The 25,834-nt window shown below is 44.9% G+C and overlaps 2 protein-coding genes across 13 annotated transcripts in view; one reads left to right on the top strand and one right to left on the bottom strand.

The window, feature by feature from the left end:
* The window catches only part of AASDHPPT (aminoadipate-semialdehyde dehydrogenase-phosphopantetheinyl transferase), a 301,142-nt gene extending 292,680 nt beyond the window's left edge, over nucleotides 1–8,462 (bottom strand). For all 8 annotated transcript variants that reach the window (XR_014967670.1, XR_014967671.1, XR_014967669.1 and 5 more), the window contains exon 1: nucleotides 8,213–8,462. Coding sequence is in view for 5 of the 8 variants with exons in the window: in XM_085621482.1 (XP_085477608.1) it covers nucleotides 8,213–8,356 (144 nt within the window). In the remaining 3 variants the exon portion in view is untranslated. The remainder of the gene's footprint in view (nucleotides 1–8,212) is intronic.
* The window catches only part of KBTBD3 (kelch repeat and BTB domain containing 3), a 192,674-nt gene that overhangs the window by 53,231 nt on the left and 113,609 nt on the right, over nucleotides 1–25,834 (top strand). Inside the window, exon 1 of one of the 5 annotated variants that reach the window (XM_085621477.1) lies at nucleotides 8,782–8,867. The exons of 1 other annotated variant lie outside the window; for it this stretch is intronic. The gene's annotated coding sequence lies outside the window, so the exon portion shown is untranslated. Of the gene's footprint in view, nucleotides 1–8,781; nucleotides 8,868–25,834 lie in introns of those variants that run through there. 3 more of the 5 variants (XM_085621478.1, XM_085621475.1, XM_085621474.1) reach the window with 3 other exon arrangements.

Here is a 25,834-nt window from a genome sequence, read left to right as displayed (position 1 = left end):
TTAAAGACCCCCGTGGGGAGGAGATGTTTAATCCTACTACCATTCGCCACCCTCGAAGCACTGAATGGTGGCCTATGGACCACGTAGGAAAATATATATCTAAATGGGTCAGAAAGCCTCTTGACATAAATACACGAAATTTGTTGCGAAATGAATGTCCCAGACCCTCCACGGAGGATAAAATCTGTACTACACCTAACCTCGACCCAGACCTAATCTCCTTCCTTTTTAAATCAGGAAGAGACCCTAGAAAGGGAATTGAGAAATGCTTGAAACAAGCTCAAGACAAGCTTCTGGACGCTATGGGTCCAATATCCAAAATCTTGGATATGACCGAACAGGCAAGAGCTAATAATACATCTATCAATTCTGATCTATTAAGAGGCTGGGCGCAACGCGCAATATGCCTTATTGGCAACGCCAACGCCAACCTAATTACCGAACGAAGAAAAGCAGTTCTTCTAAGAATGAACCCTAAACTCGCCGACCTCTCTTATAAAGAAGATCTGGGCGACACCAAAGGTTTTTTATTTGGTGACAACTTCGTAAAATCCCTAGGTAAATACGTAGCCACTTTTAATGCTTTTAGTAGAGCTCAATCTAATATCCGTAGAGTCTTTGGTGGACGTCCACTTTTTGGAAGGGTTGGCAGAAGGGGACTACCTGCCAGCCGCGGCTACTACAAGTCCCCATTCTTCCCTCATGAATCAAGAGAGAGTCGCCCCTACAGAGGATCACGCTCCAACTTCTACCCCCAAAGAGGAAGGGGTTCAATAGCCCGTGGCGGAAGATCGAATTTCACAAACCAGTCTTTCCAAGGTAAGCCAAACTTACTCCGTTCCTTGTCAAGTAGCAGGAAGACTGAAATATTTTGTTCAAAATTGGCTCCGAATCACCAAAGACCCATGGGTTCTAGAGACCGTGACCGGGTTCAAAAAACACTTCTTTCTAGATCCTTTCCAGGAAAAGTTTCCCAAAGAGATTATTCTAGACAAAGAGAATTCGAATTTATTAGAATCAGAGGTTCAACAAATGTTAGAAAAAGGAGCAATTTTAAAGATTCCGCTTTCAGAAATGTCAAAAAGTTTTCTAAGTACTATTTTCCTTGTGAAAAAGAAGGACAAGGGCTGGCGTCCCGTCATAAACTTAAAATCCTTAAATCAATTTCTAACTTACAGACATTTCAAAATGGAAGGTATACACCTTCTGAGAGATATATTACAAGAAAAGGATTGGTTGGTAAAGCTGGATCTGAAGGATGCTTATTTTACCATCCCTATGCACGAGGATTTTCGCACATACCTCAGATTCACCTGGAAAGGGAATCTCTTCGAATTCCAATGTCTTCCCTTCGGTCTTTCTTCAGACCCTTGGTGCTTCACCAAGGTGCTTCGTCCTGTAGTCAGCCACCTCAGAGAGAGAGGAATCCGTTTAATAATCTGTCTAGACGATATCCTCATTATGTCTCAAGACAAATTAGAGATTCTGAAACATTTGAAAATGACCATGGATCTCCGTCAAGATCTGGGATTCATTGTAAATTCCGAGAAATCTATTCTGATCCCATCTCAGGAATTAGAATTCCTAGGATTCAATGTGAATACCATCAAGTCAAACCTGATTCTTCCTCACAAGAAAGTTACCAAAATAAAAAAACAAGTTTCCCTCACCCTTTCCAAAGATCATATTCATTTAAAAGATCTAGCCAGAGTTTTTGGACTCCTCTCATCCTCTATCCAAGCTATCTCTCCCGGTCCTGTTCACTACAGGGGTCTTCAAAGACTAAAAGCATTGGGTCTGAGGAAAGGCCTTTGGTACGAGGACTCCCTACCTCTTTCGGAAGACGCGAAGGAGGACCTTCATTGGTGGCTGAAAAATCTCCAATCCTGGAACGGAAAAGCCATTTTCGGGAATGTTCCAGATTTTACTCTAGAATCGGATGCAAGCAACCGCGGTTGGGGTGCTCGCCTAAACAATATAGAGACTGGAGGGAGATGGTCCATAGAAGAACAATCCCTCCACATAAACTCGCTAGAAATGTTAGCAGCTCTGAATGCTCTGATGAGCTTCAAAGAGCAGCTGAAAAACTCAAATACACTAATCCGTTTAGACAACTTCTCAGCTGTCTCTTATATAAATCGCCTTGGTGGGGCGAGATCGAAAAATCTCTCAGATATTGCCAAACGAATTTGGTATTTTTGCTGGAATCAGAAAATAACATTGAGAGCGGAATTTATTCCCGGATCAGAAAATTTTAGGGCAGACTGGAATTCTCGATTCCTTCACGATTCGAGCGATTGGAAATTGAATCCCGAGATCTTCTCTATGATCCAGAAACTTTGGGGTCCAATCCATTTAGACCTGTTTGCCAGCAGATTAACCCACCAAGTACCGAGATACTTCAGTTGGAGGCCAGACCCACATGCCTCGGGAATAGATGCCTTCGCCAAGTCTGGAGTGGAATCAGAGCTTACGCCTTTCCCCCCTTTTCAATGATTCAGAGACTCTTGTGGAAGGTCATACTCGAACCTTGCTCAATCATCCTGATAACTCCTTTTTGGAAGTCCCAGGTTTGGTTTCCGGGAGTAATGGAATTGGCGGTGGATTTTCCTCAACTAATTCATCCTTGAACCTACTCTTGGGCCCAGACGGAGAAGAACATCCTTTAGTTCTAGAAGGGAAGATGAACCTTCTTGTTTGGAGGATATCAGGAATTCAGGAAGATATCCTGACCTTTCGGGAGAAGCTAAAAGCTTATTGGAAGACTCATGGGCTCCACGAACCAGGAAATGATACAGAGGCATTTGGGGAAAATGGTCTAGTTGGTGCCTGGAAAGGGATCTGGATCCCGTTCACTGCCCTCTCCAACATATAGCTAATTACCTTGCTTATCTTTTTGGCCTAGGTCTCTCCTTTAGGACCATCAATTGCTATAGATCAGCAATTTCATCTGGTCACTCTCTTATTAACAATCTTGCAATTGGTAGCAACTCGCTTATTAAAAGAGTTATGAAGGGCATTCGTCTAAGGAGACCTCCCAAGGCCTGTTATCAATCCCTTTGGGATGTTAATCTTATTTTTAATCTTTTCATCTCATGGCCTACCAATAGTTCCCTATCCCTTAAGAGATTATCTATGAAACTAGCTACTCTTTTATGCTTGATTTCCTTTAGAAGGGTATCCGATATTAGAGCACTAGAGGTTTCTAATAGATTTTACTCCTGTGAAGGCGTTCATTTTGATATTTGGAAAAGAACGAAAACTATGTCTGAATCCATCTTCTATCCTACCTTCCAGGAATGCGAAAAACTATGTGTGGTTAATTGTATGAAATGTTATGAAAATAAAATTACTCCTTTAAGACCTGTTGGCTACGACCAACTTCTTTTATCTTATGTTAACCCTTTTAAACCTGTTTCGTCTGCTACCCTATCAAGATGGATCCACTCTATTATGCTGGAAGCTGGAGTGCATCGGTCTAGATTCGGAGCTCACTCCTCCAGAGGCGCTATGGCTAGCAAAGTATTTTGGGGAGGAGGTTCCCTTCCCGAAATACTTAAAGCAGCAGATTGGTCTAACGCAAGTACTTTCTCTAAGTTTTACTTGAGACCAATAGAGCATGTTAGCTCTGTAGCTCTACATGGCTTTAAACATGCATAATGATAGCCTCCGGTCTTGTAATGAAATGACGATTCTCCAATTATTATGCAGAGAGAATCTTGATTTCATTAAAGACATAAGGAGGCTAGCATTATCCCACCCTCCTCTCCCAGAGAGGTTTGGGTTGATTTAATACTTATGCATTTGTTATTAAGAATATTACGTTTTTTTGTACAAGATTTATCTAGGGATTTATTCCTTTTATTACTACTCGATCTCTTTGCTTCCTCTCAGATACCAAAGACTAACCGGATTTTCTGGAGTCTCAAGTTCATGTTGCTGTGTCATCGCAGTCCAAGAGGATGATCGTAACCAGGACTACATACTTGTTATGTTGCTAATGTTCTTTTGTTTATGAAGTAATAACATTCTTTAAAGGGCTGCATGTTTGGGCAGCAAATAAAAGTAATTGCATAATGCTAGCCTCCTTATGTCTTTAATGAAATCAAGATTCTCTCTGCATAATAATTGGAGAATCGTCATTCTTTGGTTTCCCCACCTCTAATGACCCTTGCCCTTAAAAAACTGAGGAAAATGCTAATATATAAATGAATGTAATTATATAAATGTGAAACCTAATTATCATTTTTAATGTTATGTCTAAAAACATACATACTTTATATTCAAAATGAATATTTCAGATAAACACAAATAATTTAACTTGTACATAAAATATAATTAAAAACAATTAAAAATCAAATTATTATTCGCAACAGCTAATAATGAACAGCACGTTCTTGAAATCCAATAGTTCATTTTTTTACAATTTCTATCAATCAATTAATATTAGATATGGTAAATGCAAAATTTTTCACATGCATATAATAAACAAATAACCTCTCACAAATAAACTATAAAACTTTAAAAATCAATATTATGTACATACTTACCATCAATATCTGCTTTTTCAATATTTTTTTAATCATATTTTTTTTACCATGATATTACATTTGCACAATATTTTGGATTTGATATTCATGATACATTGCCTTTAGGGAAAACCTACAACCAACACCCTTTAAACAATAAACCAAAGTACACCCACAGATTTCATGCAAACTTAAGCGCTGTATGACCTTGAAGTGCTATATAAATAACATGCATGCAGCAATTGCTTACTTGACAATCCAGAAAATGCTCTGGCCTATGCATACAGTAAGAATGCACTATATCAATTCCAATAAAACACAATAATCATAAATAAATATAATGTATATTACAATTTTTGCTAACTGAAAAAGTCAAATAAAGCACCAGATATGTCCAGAGGCCATTTCATACCCTAATCTCACATATAGAAATTCATTTTGGGCATTTCTCTACAGAAACGAGTAAAAGATATTACCAGGTATGTTCAATGTGCATTTAACACCTATCATCCCCCTTGCAGAAAATGTAAAAAAAACATTATCCCAAGTGGAATAAGTGAAACATTGTGCCAAAGATATGTAACAGCCATTAACTGTCCATGTCCTCCTTGTAAAAATCATATTTCCCCAATTTTCCTAATGGGAACCTTTAGAATACAGTGACATGTATGCAACGCCCCTTTATAACATATGGGGTCTTATTTGGACTTTGGCACTCCTCCAGCAGCAACACCACTGCGCCATCTTCTGGAGGTCAAACAAGGCTGTGATACACCCGCCCGCCAGATTACGAGTGTAATCCAGGGCGGGAGGGTGTTGCAGCGGCAGTTTGACAGTGGTGGCCTGTTAGACTCATGGGAGAGCCTAACATGCAGAACGCCGTTGTGAGAGCGCTGACTGCACATTCCTGCACAGTGTGGCATGCATACTACACCGTGCAGGAACTTGGGGTGCAAATCCGGGGAGGGTCACATGTTGTCCCAGGCGCAGCAGGGGGCTATTTTAGGGCCCCCTTATTTGCCTCTTCGCCACCCTTTTTGTGGCGGGCTCACCACCATGAAAGGGGCAGCGGACAGGTCACTCGTGATACACTCTGTGGTGTCGCAGCGGCACCACCAGCATATTGCAGCTCCCTGACCGCTGCGTGACCACAGCAGGATCCCGTGGCTGTCTGCCTGCCACACTAATCATACTGCGGGCAGGCCCGCAGTGTGGCGGTGGCCGGATCGCCACCGCGAGCACGGAGTTCCTATGGACTGCTGTACTCGTGATAAGGTCCATAATCCTTTATGCAGAAGCGATCTATTAGCACATCGTCAAAGGAATCCTGAAAATACCATATCAGGTGTAGGTAACAGCCATTTAACAACCATCTCCTGCCCAGCAGAAAATATCTATACCCATATTGTAAGAGACATAATTAGAAAATTATGGTCAGGACATACAACAGCCATTTACCACACAACCCACATGTAAAAATAAGCCAGTCCCATTCTCCCAACTGGAGCATTAGAGCATTGTGGCAAATGTATTCAACAGTTCTTTGAAGCCCATAATCTACCAGGCGTAAAATAGCTAATTACTTTTTTACGTAAATCAATCGGGAAAATATTGCCAGAAATATTTAGCAGCCATTACACATAATCCCCCATACCTAGTTCCATTTTTACAACAGAAATCTTTATAACATAGTGAAAAAGTCATTCAATAGCCCTTTAAAGGCCACAATACTCCATACGTAATATAGCAAATTACTGTTTCTCCATTGAAATCATAACAAGATTATGTCAGCCATTTATCCCCAACATCCCAAGTAAAAAATCGTTATGCCCATTATCTCAAGCAGAATGAGTAAAACAATGTGCCTGGGATATGTAACAGTTATTTACTACCCATCAACGTCATGTAAAAATTTGGCATTCCTATTTTCAGAAGAGGAAACATTGGAACACAGTAGCAAGTAAATTTAACAGCCACTTGAAGCCTATAGTCCCCATTTGTAAAATAGCTAATTCGTATTTTCTCACAGGAATATTGAAAATACAGTGACAGGTATATCTAACAGCCGTTTAACACCCATAATCCTCAATGTAGAAAATGTCGATGCACATTATCCCTAAAGCAATATGTAACGCACTCTTCCTGTGATATGTATCTGTAATTTAGCACTTATAATACCACATGAAGAAAACAATTATGCCCATTTTCCTAACTGAAACATATATCACCTTTTTTTATCAAATAAATGTTATTACCATTTGACACCCATGACTGGACATTACAAATTTGGATTGTCAGTGTAAAACCCTCTTTCTGTGATATGTAGCAGTTATTTAGCAATTATAATTCCACATGAAGAAAATAGTTATGTCCATTTTCCTAACCGAAACATACATCACCTTGTTTACCAGATAATTTTTACAGTATATGCATCTACTACCTCTGAAAACAGTGGTATTGCAGATGTTTGCAATCCGCCGGTATGCAATCACCAAGAATGCACAATGGAATAAATCATCATATCATACAAGGTAAAACATCACATTTCATCCATTGGGGAAAATATTCCAAAAGGCACACTGTGTGACTGTTTACCAGCAAGGTAATGGAAAATGAATAGGGTATGTGACCATCGGGATAGATCATGCAAGCATAAAAATAACATAATTTCAGATATTGGTAAAAGAAAGCAATTACTTGGTTGAGTGACTTTTCCACCAACATTTCAATGGTTAAAAAGTGTGAACTGTTCAGACTCTGTAGTAAAACCATCAACACACGCATCCTGTACAGGGTAACAAATTCTGCAAAGAGAGTGACTGTTCTCTGTGTACATGAATGCATTAAACTGCACTGCCATTCGTGGACACTTAAAGAATGCAGCCCATCATCCCCAATTATCCTTTTAGTATGTCCCCTATTTACGTATTAACACTGGCTTCTTTGGAAAGCCGCCACAAAAAAAATATTTACACCTACGCACCACCCACTGTATATATGTGAGTGCCAATAAATCAATATTGTCTTTATAGATGGCAGCCATACACGAATTAATGAGCTGCCAACAGAGACGTCAAGAATAAAATCCTAAATAAGTTACTAGGTTACGATTCGAGGACCAACTCTCTTGCCGTTTGTTACTTTTAATTCAATTTACTTCTATTAAACGCGTGTTTTTGTGACACCTTGTTTTCTTTTCAAACTTGATAAATTGTGGGAGGTATTACAAGTTCTAAAATATGTCAAGACCATACATGCCTAAAGACCCGATTCTGACGGGAGACTGATTTTTTTAAAAAACGACTTTATTTTAGCTGTCTCCTGTCTGAAGTTGGCCCAACTTCAATACAAGTCAGTAGGAAAACAAATTCCACTATTATTATTTTTTTTTTAGCTCTCCCTCCTTTTGTTTCCAAACGTTGGCATGTATGGCGGCTAAGACGCACTCTTAAAATCTGAGAGCATCCTTTAACTTGTGCAATACAGGATCACTTAATTGGATTGTACACTTTAAATGGGGGCATAATGGCTCAGGACATCACTTTGCTTTAATGTGCACTTTAATTTTCATTATGCGCCAGTAAGAGAAAAGTGAATTGGGCACCAGAACTGAACAGCGTCTTGTATGACATTACTGCACAATGCTACATATAAGCAAGTACTGAACTTGGCAGTGCGTGTACCATGGCGGCTTTGGCATCCCGAGTGAACACAAATTGTCCGATCCGTAGCTTCTCTTCTGGTTGCACACAGCGAGCGGCCAGAAGCCACTGTGCGCGCCCGGGGGTCCATGCCCCGCAACCGAAAGCCCAGCGCACACTCCCCATTCAGACTCGGGAATCGGGATAAACCGCACATCGGAGAGTGACAGATAAAAAACAGAGCTCAGAACTCTGCAAGATGACGCACTTCCGGATACACAGACATCCCTCCGTTTTACTTAGAATAAGGCGGACATCTTTAAATGAGTTCATTTAAGCGATTTAATACACGCCGTATTTATTTCTGTGAAATTTCAGAGAGTATTTTGAGTATATTTGTTTTGTTCAGTGTGAAACCTTTTTGAGTATAATTATGAAGGTACACAATCAAACTACTGAATGGTAGCATTTTTGTAAAGTATTCCACAAAAATACATGTGTTAAAAATTATGTTTTTACAGATATTTTGTTTATTGAACTGTATTATGTGCTTTGATATTTTGAGTTGGTGTAACGAACATGACTCCTGTTCTAAGATGGCGGCTGGTTGAAGGGTGGGGTCTGGTTTAATGATCTCAGGCACCGCACTGACTCACCTCAGGCGGGCAGCTCTGAAGGTGCAGGGCAGGGATATTGGGTGAGTTGCAGTAGTGACGGCGCTGCGCATGAGCTAGGAGTATCGTTATTTGCATTGCCTGAATAACCCGCAGTAAGAGTTTTTCGCTAGGCACGTCCAACGTCCATACGCTCCTGAGGCTTATATATGCGATGCTATTGCTGGTGAGATCGTTGATGTATGCATCCCATTCCCAACGCAACTGCATAGTTGCGACAAATTTGATGCGGGATACTACAGCTTGAAGTATTTTTTTTTTTTTTTTTTTTAGCAGTGTTAGTAAAAAAATTTAGAAAAGCCAATATCTTGAGTGTAGACAGAATTAGTCGTGTGGTCATCATGCAGGACATGGAAACACTTTCCTCACTTGATTTGAACACAGGCAACAGATCATGTTCTAACTTAATACATCTTCCCTAGTGTTCCAAGTCCCTGCTGATCAACCAGTGTGTGAGGCCATGTAGCATGTTTAGCGTGTTTGTATTGAGTTTCATTTGAAGATATGGGCTATTCAGCAAGGATGCTGCTCCTGTTGGGGCTTATCTATCTATTTACTTACTTGTTACAGAGATCTAATAAACCGTCTTCTACACTACCGCCGCAACTTCCTTTACAACACAACACACAACCAAACACACACCCTACAAAGTCAAGGGTGCTACCCATGTATGTAACTGCTTCAGAGCCACACACAGTGATAGTAAGCGCTGTATACATGTTGCAATATAGAAAATACAATAAAACTCGTCTGGGCGACCAAAACATTAGTTTGGATGATAACACCTGCACACAAGTACTAAAACTTAAACACAATCTAAAAGCAATTCAGCTAGCACAATTAGTTACACTCCTTACACACAATAAAGGACCTATATTGGACCTTATTTTTACCAACTTGACCAATTTGGTGGTAAAGGACTCCAAACCTGTACTTTTGTCTGATCATCTACTGCTTGGGTTTTCCCTCACAAGAATAGGATTATCAATACCTAGTGCCCCACGCACCAAACTGACCAGACAGTGGTCTAAACTTGACATTACACGCTGGTTAGAGGCATTGTAGGTCTCAGGTCGGAGTCAGGACGGTGATGTTAATACCGTGTACCGGGTTTTTAAGGAATGGATGGAGTCGTTTTTAGAAGCACTGATACCAAGAAAATTTCAGAAGTCCTCCCGAACCAGTACCGGTGTTTCATGTTTTACACCAGAGATCAGGGAGCTAAAGAAGGAATGCAAGAGAGAGGAAAGAAAATAGAGGGCACAATACGACAAAGAGAGTAAGGTCATTTATAAAAATAAATTGAACAAAATATCAGCATACAATCAGGCAGGCTAGGCTAGCGGTTCTTAGTCATAGGATCTCCTAGTACTCACAAGCCTCCAAAGAAATCTACGCAATTGTAAATTCCTTTCTGAAACCTAAAGTGGCTGGAGCTGGCCCTTCCCCCTCCGAGGAACGTTGCAAGGAGCGTGCCAATGTTTTCTTGGTAGGTGGCCCAGACTAGCATTCTGCTGCTAATGACGGCCTACCACATAGTTAAGTCTCACCAACTCTTTCGACTTTCCCTCAACTAAGCAGTAAAAGTGTTTGGGAAGTAGCAAACAGTTAAGTCTAGCACCACTTGGATGCAGCTCCTATAAATATTGTGTTGAAGGGAGGAGATATAATGTAACCTGCGTTAAGCACCACGTATAACTTATTGCTGGAAAGCAGACAAGTCCATGACGCCTGGAAGCTTGCGATTATTAGTCTGCTAATTAAAAATACCTACCTAGATCCTGACAAGGCAGAGACCTACAGACTAATATCTCTGCTCCCAGGTGTCAGTAAGATCTTAGAGAAGCGGGTCAACGGTTATGTAACTGATTTTCTGGAAACCCATAATCTACTGCACCAGACCCAAGCTGGTTTGGGACCCGGATACAGCACTGAAGCAACTCTCTTACTGGCCATGGAAGATCTTAAGAAAACTGTTAGAAATGAGGGTCTCTAGTTGGCAGAGGTAGGTACCTTTGTCCAAGAAGGGACCCTTCTAAAATAAAACCCTGCTCACTCCCTTGGTAACTTGGCACGAGCAGACGGGCTTATCTCAGAGGCAGTGTGTAAAGCATTGTTAACACATACAGTAATACAGTAAAAAATACTACAAATGGACACCACACCAGTTTTGAAAAATAAGTAAACTTTATCTAAACCAACAAGACCAAAAACGACAAAAATCCAACATACAATACTAAAAATAAAATAGTTACTGTTCAAAATAACCTTTAAATTGCAGGAAAAACGTGAAAATACAGTTCCTCTGACTCGGTAGCTCCGTTCGGGGCTACCGCGATACTGAATACGACAGAGTCTAGCAGTTCCAGCCAACCGCGTCGATACGGCTTAGCAAAAGCGTCAACAGACTCGGATACAGTACCTTTTGTTGTTGCGGCTGACACAATGGTACGAGCCGGTCTGGGTCAACCGTCGCTGTTGCGATGTCAGATGGAAGCATTGCAGCGTTCGGTGTCCTCACGGCTCAGAGCAGGCAGTGGCTCATTGACGGAGTCGGTGAGACCAAGGCTTGCGTTGCAGGGTGAGGCAGTGCTCGATGCGGTGCTGGCAGGTCACGATGCGGCGACGGAGCCGGTCGATGTTCGAGTCGGGCAGCGACGGAGTCGGTGACATCAGTGCAGTGTGTAGCAGAGCGTTTTGGAGTGCGATGCCCACAGGACGCGGTGCAAGCAGCGGCTTTTTGACAGAGTCGGTGAGACCAGGGTTGCATTGCGAAACAAGGATGTGCCCTCTACGGTGCCTTCAGGACACAGAATCCTGCGACTGACTCAATGACCGAGTCGGTTACCCTTTTCTCCTCCAGGCAACTGAAACCAGCGGTTCCAGAAACGGTGTCCAGAAGTTTGGTGAGGTCTTTGATGTTCCTGAGGCCTGGCACACAGGGGGCAAGCTCAATTCAAGACCTTGGAGATCTTCCTCAAGCAGGGGACACAGCAAACAGCAAATTCCTTTCTCCTATCCTTGGCAGCAAGTAGCCTCTGCAGGCCAACCCCAGACAGCAAACAGCACAGGGGCAGTAGTCCTCCTCAGCTTCTACGGCTCTTCTTGATTCCCAGAAGTGATCTAAAGTTCTTGGGTCTGGGTCCCAATATTTATACTACAAAATCCTTAGTTCTCTGGCGGCAGAGAAGCCCTGTGCTTGGTGAAAACCGTTTCTGTCCTCTCTGGTGCAGCTTCCTGGCAGGAGGTGGAGACAGCATTGTCCTAGGCAGACCAGGCCCATTCAGGTGAAAGGAAATCTCCTCGCCCTACTCTAAATGCAGCCCAGTTCTATTCAGCCCAGCCCTGACTCATCAGGCTTTCTGGAGCCACTGCTCCTCCACAGCCCCTGCGATCCAAAAGCCAGACATGCACTACACAAATCAGGCAGAGGCATACTGGATGGCTAAGCAAGAAAATACCTACTTTCTAAAAGTGGTATTTTCAAGCACAGAATGTAAAAATCACCCTCACTAAAAGATGCGTTTTAACATTCTGAGTTCAGTCATATCAAACATTATTTTCCAACCTTGTTCCCAGGGGCAGTTATGTTATAAGATGTTATAAACAAAAACCCCATTCTATCCTATGCGAACAGGTAGCCTTGCAATAGTGAAAAACGAAATTGTCAGTATTTCACTGTCGGGATATGACACACGTTCCAGGGCATGTCCTACCTTTCACATACACTGCACCCTGCCCACAGGGGTACCTTGGGCCTACCTTAGGGGTGACTAACATGTAAGAAAAGGGAATGTTGGGCCCGGCAAGTGGGTACACCCGCCAGGTCGACATGGCAGTACTAGACTGCACACAGGCTCTGCAATGGCAGGCGAGATTTACATTTACAGGCTGCTCCTGTGGGCGGAACAATCAGTGCTGCAGCCCACTAGCAGCATTTGATTTACATGCCCTGGGCGCACACAGCACACTGTACTAGGGACTGACTAGTAAATCAAAAAAGCCAATCATGGAAACACCAATGAATAACAACAATTTACAAAGGGGGCGCTTGCACTTTGGCACTGAACAACAGTGGTAGAGTTTGCTCAGACGCGGACATTTGGCCTGACGGAACGGATCTGTGCTTTCAGGCCTGGCTTAGCCCTGGGAATTCCCTTTGCATCCAGTGCAATATACTGGAGCACTTACATTGGATTTTTGCTACATAATGAGTTGAGCTTTCGCTTTACTTAAACCCTGATGAAGTTCTTGGGAGAACGAAACGCATTGGCTGAGCTGTATGAGCTATTAACTTATGGGAAATATTAGGTTGAATTAAAGATGTTTGAGACAACAAGAGTGTCTTGGACTTCATTGCCTGGCGCATCCCCGGTCCTAGGAAGCTTGTTTCCGGTCCAGGGAAGACATGGCTTGGCAGTTCGGGCTGGACTGTTCCCATGAGGCACAGGGTCAGACTCATTTGGATATGGCAATGTCTGAACTGGGGTGGCAGAGTGGGCCAAAGAACGGTGGTGGATTAAACCCAGATCAATTGACTGGGGGTGAGTGCTTGCAATGTTCAACACTCCGTCCATCATTTCCTTTGGTTTTGCATCCCCGCTTGTTGCAGCTTTTTCAGGATCTGGAACACAGAGGCACCACACAAAGGCTGGTGCTGGGGTATCAGTGCACAGGACTTTGTACTAAAGAAAATTGTGTGAAGTGCAGAATCAAAAGTCCGCCTTAGAATTTTTCTTCTTTGATTCAAAATGCCCAAAGCGTCTAGACCAGCAAAACAAAGTCCAACACACGACAAACACAGGAGACAAAGGCAAACAAGCATTTGCAATGCAATAGGTCTCGCATTTACGCAAGTTTTAGCTATTGGCATTGTAAATGACAATGCATTCTATTTATGTTTTAAAACCCAAAACATAAATGAAAGGCATAGTCATTTACAATGCCCATAGCTCAAACTTGCGTAAATGCGAAACCTATTGCATTGCAAATGCTTGTTTACTAATGGCACAGGGAATCTTTGAATATTTGCTTTCCAGCTTTAAACAGTAAGGCTGGAGTCAGATATCATCACAGTTTTAAAAGAATGAAACTAACATTTTTAGCATTTTGATTTTAGACATTTCTGGTGTGGTGTGGAACCCTCCCAGAATTTTGGAAATTGGACATTTTCTTCAAAAAAATATTTTACGTGTTCTGAAAATATACAATTTTTCATCTCAAATACAGACTCTCAATGTTGGTAGGCATTACTTCAACCAATCAATATCTTAAAACGTAGTAGGCTGGGTTGCACAAGAGAGCTACTTGCAAGTAGCTGGAGAGCTACAACTATCTCACAAGCTAATTGTTGGAGAAGCCTGGGTAGATTCGGGGTTTTTAAAACGTGTTACTTACTCCTTTCTTTACCTATTTGTAGGCAAACAGTGACACTTTCACTGACAGGATACAATTTGATCTACCATCCTGATAAGAATAGGCCATCTCATCCACCCCGCAAAAAAGTATAGCAATAGGGACTGGCAGGATTGGGATCACAGTACACTATATGACTGCAAATCAAGATTCTGGAGTGTGGTCCCATCAATTCACCAGACTGGAATTAGGGGGTGACCACCTGGGCAAGTGTGTGAGTTCACTGTACAGTCACGCTTTCGATGGAAGATACAACTTAAAAATACACACACAGCTCAACACTATGGTTGATTAAAGTTGAGTTTTACGCTAAGGGAAGAGCACTGGATTTCTTACTTGCAGCATCACTCTGTGTACAACCTCCTGGTCACAAGTATGCATCCCAAGAATGACAACCTCTCAAGTCAATAGCACACAACATTGAGAAACCTTGCAAAAAAAACCCTGTTCCTTAAACATCAACAGACAATTCAGTTTTGTGGTGTAAGCTACTAACACAGCCAAGCCAGGTCAGTTGACTAATGCATGCAAGCAGCGATCTGTGTTTGAACTCATGTCCCCAAGTTCAAATCCTGGCAGATTCACACAGTCTTTCATGCTTCCAAGGTTGATAAAAATGGGTACCACTTCAATGAGTAGTAATAATACATTATCTGTCAATAGCGCCAAGAGACTACTCAGAGGTGAACATGAGCTCTAGAAATACACCTTATATAAAAAATAATTGGGTTTCCAAAGCATGCAAGCTGTAACAAAATATGTCAACTGAACCCACAAAAGCCTCCAAGCCATTTGTTAATTTCTCCACTACCAGTAACACAAAGTTTTTGCAGAGTGGCCATACTACAAATATGCAGAATACACTGGATCAGGGACCACCTTTGTTTAATTTAAGGCTGTTGTTTCCAGTTCGGTTTGGTTGTCCTATATCTTAAACTGCAAGGTGTTAAAGGGTCAGTAGAGCAGGAGGCGGGCAAGTGGTTATAGACAGAACAATACAAGGGAAGTACGGCCCTGGCATTGTTGTTCATTGCAGATGCCAGTGCCACAGAAGAGAATGAGCAGAGGGCACAAACCACTGGAACCCCAGCTTTGCGAGGCTGCGAGTTTTCTTATTTTGCGCTGGCAGGTGGGAGTAGGCACAATGTAGGTCGGTCTATTGGTTTAAATGGGCTCTTTAAGTTGAAAGGGAGAGTACATATTTCTGCTGAAATACATTTAACGGGACAGTACTAGCCCTTTAAAGGAGCAAAAAAAGCACTCTAAATAGCAAGAGCCTGCACTTCTATAATTCTATTTGAAGCACTGGGTAGGTCATCTCAGGACTCATGCTTCCAGGATCCCCTCCTCCATGTACTATGGTGAAGAGATATCCCCCTTACATCTCTACTGTGTAGTAATAACACACAGTACTGCGGGAACTTTAAGGATGCATTACAGACACGGCTAGCTACGGTACTTGCACCCCTATGGTCAAACAATTTCCCTATAATTTGGGAAGGGCTGCGTAGCATTCTAATAGCAATTTTGGGGCTGCTCTGAGGGGGGCAGTAGAATCTCCCACCCTCTCCCCTGTTCAGAAAAATATAGCAGTGCTCGGGTGGAGGGAAACATGGCACAGTGAAAAGGGAAGCCTGTGGTCTCTCCGGTACTTACACCTCCAGGATCCTGTCCCCAAGTAGGACACCGGCGCGGTCGGCAGCCTCCCTGGCAGAACGGCACTAACGTGCTGGAGCGGTGCGTACAGCTCTCAAATGCTCCACAGCTGGCCGCCCTCGCTCACCTGCCCGCACACATTGAAGCCGTAACTTGAGTCCGACTTTAGGATGCGGACTACGCGAGGGCCCCCGCCACCCATTCCCCCCGTGGGCACCAGCGGACCCTCCATGTTCCTCTGCGGACCCTCCACCTCCTCGTCCGCCATCTTCACTTGAGCAGCGGCGTAACGGGACGTATGAGCGGCGCAGGTGCTGCCGGGACGTGTGGTCCCAAAGCTCGTTACTTGCTCGAAACTACATGTCCCCACAGCCTATTGAGAAGCTTGCAATAGACTACGAAGGTGCTTGCTGTGCCCGGTATGCCGGGATACGAAGTCCTTTAACTTTGTAACGTTCTTGACATTCTCTGGAATGGATGTCCAGGCATTCTCAGCGCTGGGATACCTTCGGGTGACTACGCGCTCTACAAGAGTTTTTAATAATAATAATAATAATAATTCCAAAAGAAGTGGGCAGACTGCACTTCAAACACTCGTGATGGACACAGAATGGCGGGGCGTGGCTTCAACGCGAAGTGGGCAGTTGCAATGCGGGCCAAATTAGCATGTGGAACAGTAAAAAAAAGTATCACAGGACATGTGTATGACTATACAATAATGCACAAGGGGCGGCAGGGAGCCAGCAAGCGAGCAGGAGGTGTGATCACGCCGTATCCTCCGAGTTGTGCTAACGCCGCCGTATGTGTGCACAACTCCTGTCCTTTGTACGCGTGCACAACTCCTGTCCTTTGTATGCGTGCACTACTCCTATCATTTGTACGCGTACACATGTCCTGTCCCCCTTCGGCAACGAAGTCGAAAACAATAGGTCAGATTAAGAAGACATGACTTCTGTATAGAGATGTTTCTGCTCTACATAGCAAATCCTAGAGATATTATAAACAGAATACTTGGGCCGTTCCACAAATGACAGTTTCTCCAGTTTCATATAAACAGGAATAAGTCAAACCTTTACCCAATGTGTGATTGGCAACCCATGGATGCTCCTGCATCACCATTTAAAACAGTGCCAGGATTGTGATACCTTGGGTTGTTTGTGATCAGGCATGTTAGGATCTTCTGTAAGAGTACCAAAGCTACAGCTTGACCACTTTAGGAAAGAGGTGCTATATTAAAATATATTTCTCCAGTCCCAACTGGAAAGAGCAGCGCTTAGTTGAGCTCCCAAGCTTCTTATGCATACAACCCTTTTTAGTTGCTGCGGAGATTATTTTGTTTTGCATCCCTAAATGATATCCTAAGGTAGTTCCTATAGGTTCTGAGCGGTTGTACACAGCTGCCACAATTTTACAGATTACCCTATATAAATTATATAAATCGCTTCCGAAAGTACACAACCATTACCTGGATGCACATTTGGCAGTAGTGAATGAATGTGTCTGGGTGTTTGATAAACCTTCCTAGAAAACGGATAGATACAACATAGGTAGCATAATGCTTAGGCATTACTTATATGGTGATAACAATGGGGATGCCTTTATCGTCACCAACAGTGGTAGTGATGAAAGCATGGAGGGGAGAGTCTAAAGATATAGGGTGGAAAGGTAAAGGCCTAGTTGTGGATGGACGAATTCGACTATCAAGAGTAAAAAAAATGGGACCTAATCATAACAAGGTTAGGAGATCTATGGAGGTCGAGGTCCATGCCCTCTGTCTCCCAGATCAGTGTAAATATATGAAAGTACTAAGACACTTTTCGGAAAAAAAGACTCCCAAGTATGCAATGCATTTAGGAGGTGCTTTGGAAATGGAGGCAACATATCAGATCACATGCCCTAGAAAATCATCCCCCAATAGGAGAAATAAAGTCGAAAGCGTACATATAAAAACACGCATGAATAAAACTTCACATACACTTAAAAAGGACAAACGGGATGGGATAAAGTTGTGGGAATATTTGAGCAGGTGACTGGCAAGAGGCATTAATGCACCCACAAGATGTGGTGATTAAGGCTAGCCTTAGACTTAGCTAAGAGTCCTACATAGAATGTAGGACTCTAGAACACATCTATGAGTTTGTATACACAAAATCAGGGCGGTGCCTGCAGAGTGAATGGAACATTATATCTTAAACTGTAGCTATGCCATAAGTTGAAGATGTGTTGGGGGTGGTTAAGGGTGAACCCTCTGGAATTCTTGTGGAGGCTGATGTTGGAGTTGTGGGGCGATTTGGATATTCCCAGTCCGCATAAAATATAAGTTACTTTAGCGCTGGTGACTGCAAGATGATATAATGCTCAGAAATGTGGCAGTCTAATTTTAAGAGGCCAGTCGAAGGTAGTGAAACTGGAGACAAGAAGACACAGCGCTTTCATTGTTTTATAATGACATGATTTTGTGAACACTGCAACTCTGCTATACCAGTTCAATTTATAATTTACGCAATTTAGAGATCCGTGCTCAGCAGAGGCCTCCCTAAATATTTCTACTCTCAATATAGGAGTGATGGTTGACAAAGATATCAATGGCATATTCCTCTGCGGTGATAACATTTCACAGTTACCGAAACTGCTGAAAAGTGGTCTTTTTTGCTCTGCCAAGAAAGTCTTCAACTTCAAGGCATTCTTCTTGGTTTAAGGTCTAAAAGGTTTTGCTATTCGATAGCAGTATTAAAGAACCCTATGTAGGACGATTGGCAGGGGTACATCAATGGGGATTCGCAAGATGAAAGGCAGAAAACCTGCTTAACTTCTTTAAAATGGCCCGACGTTCCACCAGAGCCAATAGAAGCCACCATTCCTAGGGTGGCAACATTTCGACGTAGACCGCACAAAAAGAATTCGCTCGCGTTTTTTAAGAGGGACTAGTCTTGCAATCAAGTACGATTGAACAGAGCGCGGGGATATTTTCTTTGTTTTGCGACATATATGAGTATAGCCACTTGGGCGCATTAGAGTCACAGGATTAAAAGAAACAATTTAAGGAAAGACAATAACTCAGTTTAAAGAGGCCCTATAAGCAAACCAGCGCCCAACTAAACACAGAATCCGACAAGCTGTCTCTGCGTGCACATCTCCTGTCAGCGCAGGCACAGCGAGCAGGAGACAGGGAGGGACAGGAGATGTGCATGTGTACACATGACCCATACGGGACAGGAGATTTGCACACGTACACATGACCCGTACGTGTGCACATCTCCTGTCCGTACGTGTGCACATCTCCTGTCCCCCTTCGGCCAAGAAACCGACGACAATAGATCTCGCCAAGGCGAGCGCTGCGTCACTAGGCGAGATCTAAAAATGCAGGGAAGACCCACACCAAAGGTGCCAGGTCTAACACGTGTCCCCTCCAGCTGAAATGTGGGGAGAACTACCAATCCTCTTGGGAGTTCTCTTCACTAAGGCTGAAAAATCTGGACAGACCATCAGCGTTAGCGTGTTCTGTACCAGGGCGGTCTTCCACCGTGAAGTCCGTCCCCTGTAGGGAAATGGACCACCTCAACAGCTTTGGATTCTCACCCCTCATTTGCATCAACCATCTGAGGTGCCTGTGGCCGGTCTGAACCCGGAAGTGAGTCCCAAACAAGTAGGGCCTCAGCTTCTTCAGCGCCCAGACCACAGCAAATGCCTCACGCTCATTCGCACACCACCTCTGTTCCAGTGGAAGTAACCTACTAATGAAGGCTACAGGTTGGTCTAGGCCTTCCTCTTTCAGCGGTGAGAGCACAGCCCCCACACCATGCTCTAAAGCATCTGTCTGCACAATGAATTCCCTTGAGAAGTTTGGCGCCTGAGTCACGGGCGCCATGCACATGGCCGATTTCAGGGCATCAAAAGCCTTCTAGCAGGCGTCAGTCCAGTTCACCTACCTGGAAGTCAGCTCTGTCAACAGGGCCACAATGGTGCCATATCCCTTAACAAATCTCTTGTAATACCCTGTGAGTTCTAAGAAGGCTCTCACCTCTGTCTGGGTCTTGGTGGGTTCCCAAGCCAGAATGGTATCAATCTTGGGCTGTTGGGACGCCACCTTGCCGCTCCCCACCTGGTGTCCCAAGTACACCACAGAACCCTGCCCGATCTGGCACTTACTTGCCTTGATTGTGAGGCCTTCCCTCTGCAGAGCCTTCAACACTTCCCAGAGGTGGTGCAGATGTTCCTCCCAAGTGGCACTGATCACTGCGATGTCATCCAGGTAGGTGGCACTGAAATCCTCCAGTCCAGCCAACACCTGATTGACCAACCTCTGAAAGGTGACAGGGGAATTCTCCAACCCAAAAGGCATCACCCGGAATTGGTAGTGCTTCTCTGGTGTTGGGAATGCTAACCTCTCCTTTGCCCCATCAGTTAAGGCGATCTATACGTACCCAGATATTAAGTCAAACGTACTGAGGTACCGGGCAGCTCCCAACCGATCGATGAGCTCATCAGCTCTGGGGATGGGGTGCGCATCAGTCCTGGTGACCGAATTGAGCCCTCGGTAGTCCACACAGAACCGGAGTTCTGGCATGGCACTGGGTGCCGCAGCCTTTGGGACCAAGACCACTGGGCTGGCCCAAAGGCTGCTTGAGGGCTCAATCACCCCTAGCGCTAACATCTTGGAGACCTCCTCCTTGATGCAAGCCTTGACCCTGCCAGTCACTCTGTAAATTTTGTGCTTCACAGGAGAATTGTCCCCGGTGTCAACATCATGGACACACCACTGTGGGGCACCAGGGGTCAGAGAGAACAGAGCAGCAAACTGCCCCAACAGTTGGTGGCAGTTATTACTGTTCAGGAGTCAGGGCGGGGGAGAGTGGTACACCATCCACTGACCCATCGTGTTCCTTCGCAGACAGGAGGTCAGGAAGAGACTCAGTCGCCTCCTCCATTCCAGCATCTGTCGCTAGGAGCATGCCCACTTTGGACCTCTCCAAGTGGGGCTTAAGGTGGCTCACCTGCAGGACCTGCAAAGGGTTCCTAGGAGACTGCAAGTCCACCAAGTAGGTGACTTTACTCTTGCGCTCCACCACCTCAAATGGTCTGGTCCACCTATCCTGGAGCGCACAAGGATCCACTGAAGCCATGACCCACACTTTCTGTCCAGGCTGAAACTCGATCAGAGTGGCATTCTGATCATACCAACATTTTATCTCCTCCTGACTGGCTTCCAGATTCACCTGAGCGAGTTGCCTGAAGCGCTTTGTCCGGTTCCTGAAGGCCAGCATGTAGCTATATACATCCTGGGGAGGTTTACTGGGAACTTTCTCCCAGCCTTCTTTAACCAGACTTAGAGGTACTCTTACAGGATGCCCAAACAGGAGCTGAAAGGGACTGAACCCTAAGGACTTCTGCGATACCTCTCTGTAAGCAAACAAAAGGCCTGGTAAGAGGATGTCCCACCTACGCCTCATGGGTTCACCAAGACCCATATTCATGCCCTTCAGGGTCCGGTTTTATCTCTCAACCAGCCCATTACATTGGGGGGTGGTAAGGAGTGGTGACCTTCTAGGTAACACCACACTCCTTCCAGTGGGACTTCATATACTTAGATATGAAGTTGGTACCATGGTCGGACACCACCTCTCTGGGGAACGCCACAGGGGATTAAATCCCCATCAACGCACGACCCACCACAGGGGCCGTCACAGTCCGTAGAGGGATGGCTACCGGGTCCACCAAGACCAGGATAAACCTCTTGCCCATGGGTGTCTTGGGATCCAGAGGCCCCACAATGTCAATACCCACCCTCTCCCTCTTACCACTTGCCTGGCAAGTCTGGCAAGACCTACAGTGAGTATCAGAACTCTTACGAATTTGGGGCCAGTAAAAGTGGGTGACAAGCCTTTGAAAGGTATTGTCTTGCCCCAAATGTCCTGCCAAAGGCACATCATGAGCCAGACCGAGTAGGAATGCTCTGAAGCGCTGGGGTACCATCAGCACATGGGCTGACCCAGGCTCAGCGACCTTACGCTCGCTATACAGGAGACCATTCTCCCTGTAAATCAAATGTGATCCTGCTGCCTGGTTTGCAGCCTGTTGCCGCAAACCTACAAGAGAAGGTTCTGCTGCTCCTAGCAGAATTCCTCCCTGGAGGGGCCTCCTTCCTGCTGCCAATGGGTCAGCTCAGGCAGGTCCCCCAGTTCAGCCACTTGTTCCCCTGAAGGCTCCACGGCATCCCTTCAAGGTTTGGCTCCTTCTGGACTGTGGGAACTTCGGGTGCCGGTTTCCTGCGCCCCCTGCCTCTTCTATTCCTGGCAGGCACTTGGGCCACTCTTTCAGGCTCCAGCTCCTCTTGAATGCCCTTACCGGCTGCCATAGACCGAGTGGTCACACACGCCCACTAAGGCAGACCCAACATCTCTAAATGAGACCTCTGCTCCACCTTCGCCCAAGGGTAGCTCTCTAAATCATCGCCTAGCAGACAGTCAATAGGCATGGCTGGCATCACAGCTACTTTCAAGGTACCTGAGACCCCCCCTCCCTCAAAGGGAATCTGTGCCACTTTGCAGAGGCACTCTGAATTGTCATCTGCAACTACTGGTTAGTGGTAGGGACCACCTGCTCCTCAGACAGCAGCCGACAACTGACAGCTGTCACACTGGCTCCTGTGTCTCTCAGAACCTCCACACTATGGCCATTGATGGTCACCCACTGACTGTACTTCTTAGTGTTACCAGGAAGCTGAGCTCCTGGGACCATCTCACTGTCTCCTAAAGAGACTAGGGACATTTCTGCAGGAACCCACCCCTCATGGGCACCCGACTCCTCCCACAAGGCTACACTAGCCATTTGCCAGGGCGGTGCACCAGTGGGTGCGTTGGTAACCTTCTGGGGACACCTAGGATCCCCTTGGAAGTGGCCCACCTGACCACAACCATAACATGCCCTGGATCCCCTCTGAACAGGCTTACCTGTCGGGACCCACAGCTTTTTTACAGTGGGAGGCTGGGAACCCTTACCTTTGTTCCCTTGGGGATTACTTTGGGGCCCTTTTTGGAACTCCTTCTGTTTACCCTTGTCCCCCCCACTCTTCTGCTAGGGACCCTGCCCACCTTTGGCAGAGTCCTCTACAGGGTCCTTGTGGACCCTGGTACTGACCCAGCCATCCCTCTCCACAGCAAGCTTCCTGGGGTCAGTCAGCTTACTGTCAATCACATGCTGGCGTAGCTCTGGAAAACAATTATCTGACAAGTGCTCCTATGCAACCAAATCATAGACCCCCTACAAATCATTCACCTTGCTACCCTTCATTCAACCATCCAATGCTCTGCAAAAGTAGGTCACATACTCCACCCAAGTACTTGACTCCAGCTTCTTACCGCTTCTAAATTTCTGCCTGTACAGCTCTGGGGTCACCCCATACCTTTCTACTAAGGCTTCCTTCATGGGAGCATAGGATATCTGACCCTCATTCGGCAAGTTTAGCAATGTTTCCCTTCCTTCACTAAGAAAGCGGCCCCACAACCCCGCTCCCCAATCTCTCTCAGGGACTCTGTGGGACCTCATCTCTACCTCATAGGCCTTGAACCACTGACCAATGTCCTCATGCTTTGCGAAATCCTTGATAACCTCCTTGGGGATGTATACCTTCCCTTCTCCAGGCACTGATGGTGCGCTGCCACCTTGGGGATTGGATTTTGCTTTCAAATCCAGCTCCCTCAAACCTCTCTCATGCTCTAAGAGCATCTTCTTCTCTTCCATGGCCAATTTCTTACTCTCCAACTCTAATTTCTTACTCTCCATCTCACACTCTTTTCCCAGCCTGAGCTTCGCGAGCTCCATCTCATGCACTCTGCTTCTCTCCCTTCCCCCAACTCCTCTGGAGACAGACCTTTTGAAGAAACACTGCTGCCATCTCTGAAAGGTACACTCTCCCCTGGCAGATTCAACAGCCCCTCCTGCTGCCCATCCAAATTCTCAGCCTCCAATGGAGGCTCCTCCTCCTGCCCACTGGCATTTCTGGATCCCAACCAGGCCCTCCGTGCCTGTTGGTATTCATCCTTTCTGGTGAGGCCTTTCACAGAGATTTAAAATTTCTTGCAGATGGTTTTCAGTTGCGACACAGTGTTTACAGAACTCCGCTCAGTTACCGGCGAGGTCCTGCGCAACCCTGACGCCATTCCCGACAGGTTTAGATATTATTATTCTGAGCTTTATCAGTCCAGATTGTCAGGAGGGAATGATGGAGCTGTCGACTACCTGGAGCTCATTAGGCTCCAATGGCTGGTAGACGAGCACAGGGAATACTTGATGAGGCCGCTTCAGGCTTGGGAAATTCACGAGGCGCTCAAATCCATGCGGGCAGGGAGCACTCCCGGACAAGAATGCCTAATCGTGGACTTCTACAAGGAGTTTAGAAATAGGTGAGAGTGGAATGATGCCGCCGTCTATGCGGTAGGCCCTACTAGTCACCCACCCGAAGCCAGGTAAGCCTCCTGGTGAGTGCCCATCGTATAGACCGCTTTCCTTACTAAACGTTGACACCAAACTATTCACTAAAGTACTCGCCAACCGCTTAGCTCCATTGGTACCGACACTGGTTAGTCCCGAGCAGGCTGGCTTTTTACCGGGACGTACTCTCACCCATAATTTGCGTATAGTCTTCGGAGCCATCCAGCATACTAATCCCGAAGAAATCTCAAAGGTTACAGAAGGACCAACCCATTTCAAGTATCCAGCCTTCAGTTTCAGAGGCAGCACGCTTTTTCCTGAAAATGTGACAAAGTCCCATTTTGCATTGGCATTCCGAAACTTTTTTAAACTTTTGACTTCCCAACTTTCACCGGGACCAATCCACTTGCTATATCCGACCAGTCCTTCCTCAGCCTTAAATCATGTATATAGAAAGGGAGTGGGAGAAGTGTTGACCCGTTTGCCTTCTCAGCCAAATAGTACAATAACAAAATTGGAACGAGTCTCATACCGATGTTTGCCTTTGTTCTAAAAGACTACTACTTCTATCTCTTTAGAGTGTCAGATACTTGGAACCAACAGGGTGTTTTAAAAGAACCCTCACTCACCTATCTAGTAGGTGACATGCTTTATCATTGGGTCCCCACCCTGGTTGCCGAATGCTCCCAGGGTGTGCTGTGATGCCTGATTACAGCGGAGCGTTTTGTTTTGGAGTCATTCAGTGACTGTGTATGTGTTGGTGTGAATTTTTTTGGGGGATTCTCGGTCAATATTAAAAAGCAAGTGGCGGATAAATGTGGGGTAGGTAATTGGTCCCACTTATTCTAGGTGTGGTCAACATGGTTCAGCCACCTTCTTCTGGCCATCTAGGTCAACGTGGCTTTCTTCATGACCAAATTCAAAGTGCTTGCACGCTTACTAAGGGAAACAAGAAATTGGTATCTGTTGGGGGTACTTACAGAGCCCCTGACGATTTTGATGACAATACCTCTTGTATTGTATCCTGTAAAACAAAATGTTGTGAAAGAGCAGAATTTTAGGCACGGTTGAGCCAGATAAGTTATTTACTTACTGGTTCTTCTTCCTTAACATTTGTATATCATACAAATTGTTAATTCATCAAGCCTTGTGATGAAACGTTCCTCCGAGCAGTCAGCTCACATTCCTTTTGAACATGTCACTACTCAAGACTGACAAGAGTAAATCATGGGACAATTACAGATGCATTGTTTCTTAGTGGCTGGCCCCGGACTGTTCTGGCCATCCGGTCATATCCGGGTACCGAAATGTCGGATATTAACCCATCCGGGTTATCACTACTTTTTATGCCGTGTTTTGTGCGTACGGTCCCATGCACACTTTAGGGGCCACGGTCCTTATTATTATCTTCACAATAAGGATAAAAATCAGCATTGCTGTTGCTGTGCAATAATAGCTCTCCCTCACCGCATGCAGTGCTATTGTGGAT

This window comes from Triturus cristatus, chromosome 8, assembly GCF_964204655.1.
Source record: "Triturus cristatus chromosome 8, aTriCri1.1, whole genome shotgun sequence".
NCBI classification, from domain to species: Eukaryota; Metazoa; Chordata; class Amphibia; order Caudata; family Salamandridae; genus Triturus; species Triturus cristatus.
This window is presented reverse-complemented; position numbering and strand designations above follow the sequence as displayed.